Raw genomic sequence first — 4,836 nt, 5'->3', positions numbered from 1 at the left:
TGCTTGATAAATTTTTATACCCTTTACGTACAAATAATTTTCATACCCTTTACGTACAAATAATTTTCACATCAACAAAATATATTTCCTTCTTATCTGTTGTTGGATTGTCATAACTATCTCTTGTAGCTTTATGCTGCATTTATATCCATTCTATCCATAGCATCACTTACTTTCAACTATTTATTTATTAATTTTTCTTAATTTCAAATTACGTATGGTATAAAATGATTGATGGTGAGTTTTAGGTTTTTGTTACGCACCTCGTTTTCATTTGATTAGTAAGGTGATTCATTAATTCACGGACACTGAATTTAGATACCTAGTGCAGTGGTATACTACACACAAAAGACAAAAAGGTCTACCGTATTTGATTAAACAAATGATTGTATTAAATTGTCAAAATCATACAAGAATTGAAAATTATGCTAATTAGACGGAGGTTTTTCTGGTCCAAGCCATTGTTTATATAATTTCAAGTGGTAGATCTTTTTATGTAATTTCTACCTTTTGATTACATTCTGAATAACTTATTATTTTTTTTTATGAACTGAATAGCTTATCCAATTTTCATTAACTATGTATAATTATTTTTTAAAATCCCCTTAATTTTTTTTGAAGATCCCTTAAATTAAATATTGTTTTGCTCAAACAAATTTAATTAATATATATCATCAGTCTTTTTTTATTTTCACAAATAAATCCTATATACCCCAAATTTAACATCTATCTCAACTAGAAACTAGTACCTTTCCTTACATCCAATCCAATCAACTTTGTACACTCAAATGAAGTATTTTATAAAATTAAAATAAAAGTTTTACCACGAAGCATTAGCAAGTAACTCGGGGTCAATGTTGTCACTTACCTCCACCTTAATTAAAAAATTCATGTGACAATGTAGTTTAATTTAGAGTTTAGTTTCACTTTACAAGTCTTTCTCTCTCCTTTTCCCACTCTCCTTAACGGTTGGTATTCGGTAATATTCGTTTGTTTTCTAGTGTGTGAAAAAATTCTAGTAATAATTTCACCTTACAAACTACTATGCTGTCCACTTTCCATATATAATGATAGAATCATTAGGTGGATAGGAAAGATACAACTAAAATGCTATAAATAGCTTTGTCTAGTACATGTTTCGATCTTCTCACTATAATGCTAATGTGTTCTTCACCTCTCCAAAACTTGTAGCTGAGGATATTATTACTCAGCAAAAATTCATGGAAGTTCCAATCAAGTATCCGGCAAAACTCACCCTTAGGGTGGTTCTTACTTGTATCATGGCGGCCACCGGTGGGTTGATTTTTGGCTATGACCATGGTGTTTCAGGTAAATCCAATCTTCAACATTTGCTTAAAAATTCTTGCTTTGATGCTAAATCCTTTTCTAATTTCCCATTTTGACCGTGTTTGAATCTTGAAACGAGGTTTGATATCTGGGTTTTTATCGCATTATTATCTGGTGAATTGTGTGTTAAGGATGGGGGGTTTGGGTTTTTAAAGACAGTACTTATCTTGGTCAGAGGAGATATAAGGTGTGTTGAATGGCTAAGGGAAAAAGGAAGAGGAAAAAGGTTGTCAGTTCGATTTCTTTTGCTAACAAACTAACATTTGCAGATAAAAATAAAAACTTAGTTTGATGTTATTTGTAATTAACTTTTGTTTCTGTTTTAATCTTGAAATGAATATAGCCGATGCATATTTTCTGATTGATGAAATTTCCGAATGTGGGATTTTTTTTGTTGTGTTAATTTCATAGGTGGAGTGACCTCCATGGATTCCTTCCTGAAGAAGTTCTTCCCATCTGTATATGAAAAGGAGTCTAACGTGAAGCCTTCTTCAAACCAGTACTGCAAATTCAACAGTCAGATACTGACACTGTTTACATCTTCCCTTTATCTAAGTGCTCTTGCTGCGGGTCTTGGGGCATCCAGCATAACCCGAATGTTGGGAAGACGTGCAACTATGATTATGGGTGGAATATTCTTTGTGGCAGGTGCATTACTCAATGGATTAGCTGTAAGCATCTGGATGCTTATTGTTGGCAGGTTGTTGCTTGGTTTTGGCATTGGTTGTGCCAATCAGGTATATTTTCTTAAGATTTTAATTTCTATATTTATAGAGTAAAGTGTTTTTGAGGGCGAGCTATCACATAGTGGTAAAGTTGTGCCTAAGTCGGTAACAGCCTGTTTGTATATGCAAAGGTAAGACTGCATACAATGATCCTCTCTCATACCTTTGTATTGCGAGGATCCTCCAGACACTAGAGTACGTTAGTTTAGTTTTATAGAGTAAAGTGTTTTTACTCTATCGGCCAATCAAAACCGTACCAGGTTTTTATAGTGTTTTTACTCAATTGATCAATCAGAAATCGTATTAGGGTTTTACTTTGTCAACTGATCAGCAACCATACTGACAACTTTTAAAATAATTATTGTAAAATTCCTTTACACTACTACTTACTCTTTTCTATAGGTCTCAATTGAGTCCTGTTTTGATTACAGTCCTTTGCTAACCAATAATCACTTGTATTTTCAGTCAGTTCCAATCTATGTGTCAGAGATGGCCCCTTATAAATACCGTGGAGCTCTAAACATGTGCTTCCAATTGTCAATCACAATAGGCATCTTTGTGGCCAATCTCTTCAACTACTACTTTTCCAAGATACTGAATGGTCAGGGATGGCGCTTAAGCCTGGGGCTAGGTGCAGTCCCTGCTTTCATTTTTGTTATAGGCTCATTTTGCCTTCCTGACTCACCAAGCTCCCTTGTTGAACGTGGTCTTCATGAAGATGCCAAAAGGGAGCTTGTAAAAATTCGTGGTACAACTGAAGTTGATGCAGAATTCAGGGACATACTTGCTGCTAGTGAAGCCTCACAGAATGTGAAACACCCTTGGAGAACCTTGATGGATAGAAAGTATAGGCCACAGCTTGTTTTTGCCATTTGCATTCCCTTCTTCCAACAGTTCACTGGCTTGAATGTGATCACATTCTATGCTCCTATTTTGTTCAGAACAATTGGTTTTGGAAGCGGGGCATCTCTCATGTCTGCAGTGATCATTGGCAGCTTTAAACCTGTTTCAACCCTGGTTTCAATTCTTCTTGTCGATAAATTTGGAAGACGCACCCTTTTCCTGGAGGGTGGTGCTCAAATGTTGATTTGCCAGGTACTTCCACTCCTCTCCTCACCACATAAAGTGTGTTTGGATTCACATTAGATAATTTAAAATTACATTGAAATACCCATTAACGTGATTTTATAATACTCACATTCGATCTTGTGTTAAGAAAATAATTTTGGGTTGAAACGATTTTAAGAGTAATTTTTGTATCAGATAAAAAATTATATACCGAATCTTAATGATAACTTTCTTTTAGAAGAAAAATATCCAAACGTAAATCACTTAACATCAAAATCAATTTTGTAAAATCAACTTCAATTAAAATTAATTTTGTATACCCCCATTCAAACACCAACATTTTCCATCTCACTGATTTGGTTAGTTTTGGCAACAGATCATCATGACAATTGCTATTGCGGTTACATTTGGCACAAATGGGAACCCAGGTACACTGCCTAAGTGGTATGCAATCGTGGTTGTGGGGATCATCTGTGTGTATGTTTCAGGTTTTGCTTGGTCATGGGGTCCTCTAGGCTGGTTGATACCTAGTGAAATCTTTCCCCTTGAGATTAGACCTGCTGCTCAGAGTATCACAGTTGGTGTCAACATGATCAGCACTTTCTTCATAGCTCAATTCTTCACATCAATGCTCTGTCACATGAAGTTTGGTTTGTTCATCTTCTTTGGGTGCTTTGTGGTGATCATGACCTTATTCATCTACAAGTTATTGCCTGAGACAAAGGGCATCCCACTTGAGGAAATGAGTATGGTTTGGCAGAAACACCCCATCTGGGGCAAATTTTTGGAGTCGGACAACCCCATCCAAAACGACAAAATGAACTCCAAATGTTGATTACTAGTTGTGTTGGTTTCAGTCTTTGATTTATCCACGTCTGCTTTAACAACTTGAATTTATTGGCCTAGCTTTCTTTATGATACTCTAATGTACATAACATTTTAAGATGAAATCTTCACTTTGTATACTGCAAAGACCTTTAACAATTGATTATCAACTTGATTAAATGTGGAGTTACATGCCATAGTCAAAGACTTCTATTGTGACCTGAAATCCATTTTAATTTATATTTCTCACAAAATTGTTCAAATAGGAAGGTGAAAATTGAAATCTAACTTTCTCAAGTTACATAGAAAATTTAATGGCGTAGAAAGATTGTGAGAGTAGTTTTTTACCAAAAAAATACAAAAATTGTAAATTTTTACCCAAATAAACAACCCAAAAAATATTTACCCCAAAGATACAAATTACTGTGACAAGTGAGAAATCTATTTCCCTCCACACGGATTTTTCACTTGTTTTGTTATCATATCATAAATACTCTAAAAGTGATATTTTTTCTAATTATTTTTTTCTCTCTCCCTAGTTGTTTGGTAATAACATTGTGAATGTTTATCAAATATTTTTTTCCTATGAAATGATATCACTTATGATATTTATACATATCAAATGTTTTGCATTATTAAAAAGAGAGTAACATTGAAAAATTTTAAAAGTCACTTTTAAATTAGAAAAAAATGAAGTTAATGATAAAATTAATTTTATTTGATTTTCAAAATTTTAATTTAATAAAAACATTTAGCTTATAAAAAATAAGTCAAAAAAATATAAATGATAATAAAAAGAAAAAGAGCATGTAGCAAACAATCGAAAGAAGATTAAAAGTATAGAAACAAATTAAATTGAAGTGAATATTTA

At 33.4% G+C, this 4,836-nt stretch overlaps 1 protein-coding gene across 1 annotated transcript; it reads left to right on the top strand.

Annotated features, from left to right (window-relative positions):
• The first annotated feature begins 1,087 nt into the window (after positions 1-1,087).
• Positions 1,088-4,164, top strand: LOC100800533 (sugar transport protein 12). Its single transcript, XM_003516558.4, has 4 exons — positions 1,088-1,329; positions 1,759-2,084; positions 2,538-3,167; positions 3,517-4,164. Exons 1-4 carry the CDS (start codon positions 1,134-1,136, stop codon positions 3,973-3,975), a joined length of 1,611 nt encoding a protein of 536 aa, XP_003516606.1. The 5' UTR covers positions 1,088-1,133; the 3' UTR covers positions 3,976-4,164.
• The last annotated feature ends 672 nt before the right edge of the window (positions 4,165-4,836 follow it).

Source organism: Glycine max, chromosome 1, assembly GCF_000004515.6.
Source record: "Glycine max cultivar Williams 82 chromosome 1, Glycine_max_v4.0, whole genome shotgun sequence".
Taxonomy (NCBI): domain Eukaryota; kingdom Viridiplantae; phylum Streptophyta; class Magnoliopsida; order Fabales; family Fabaceae; genus Glycine; species Glycine max.
The sequence above is the reverse complement of the archived record's forward strand: the minus strand, read 5'-3'. Positions and strand labels throughout refer to the sequence as shown.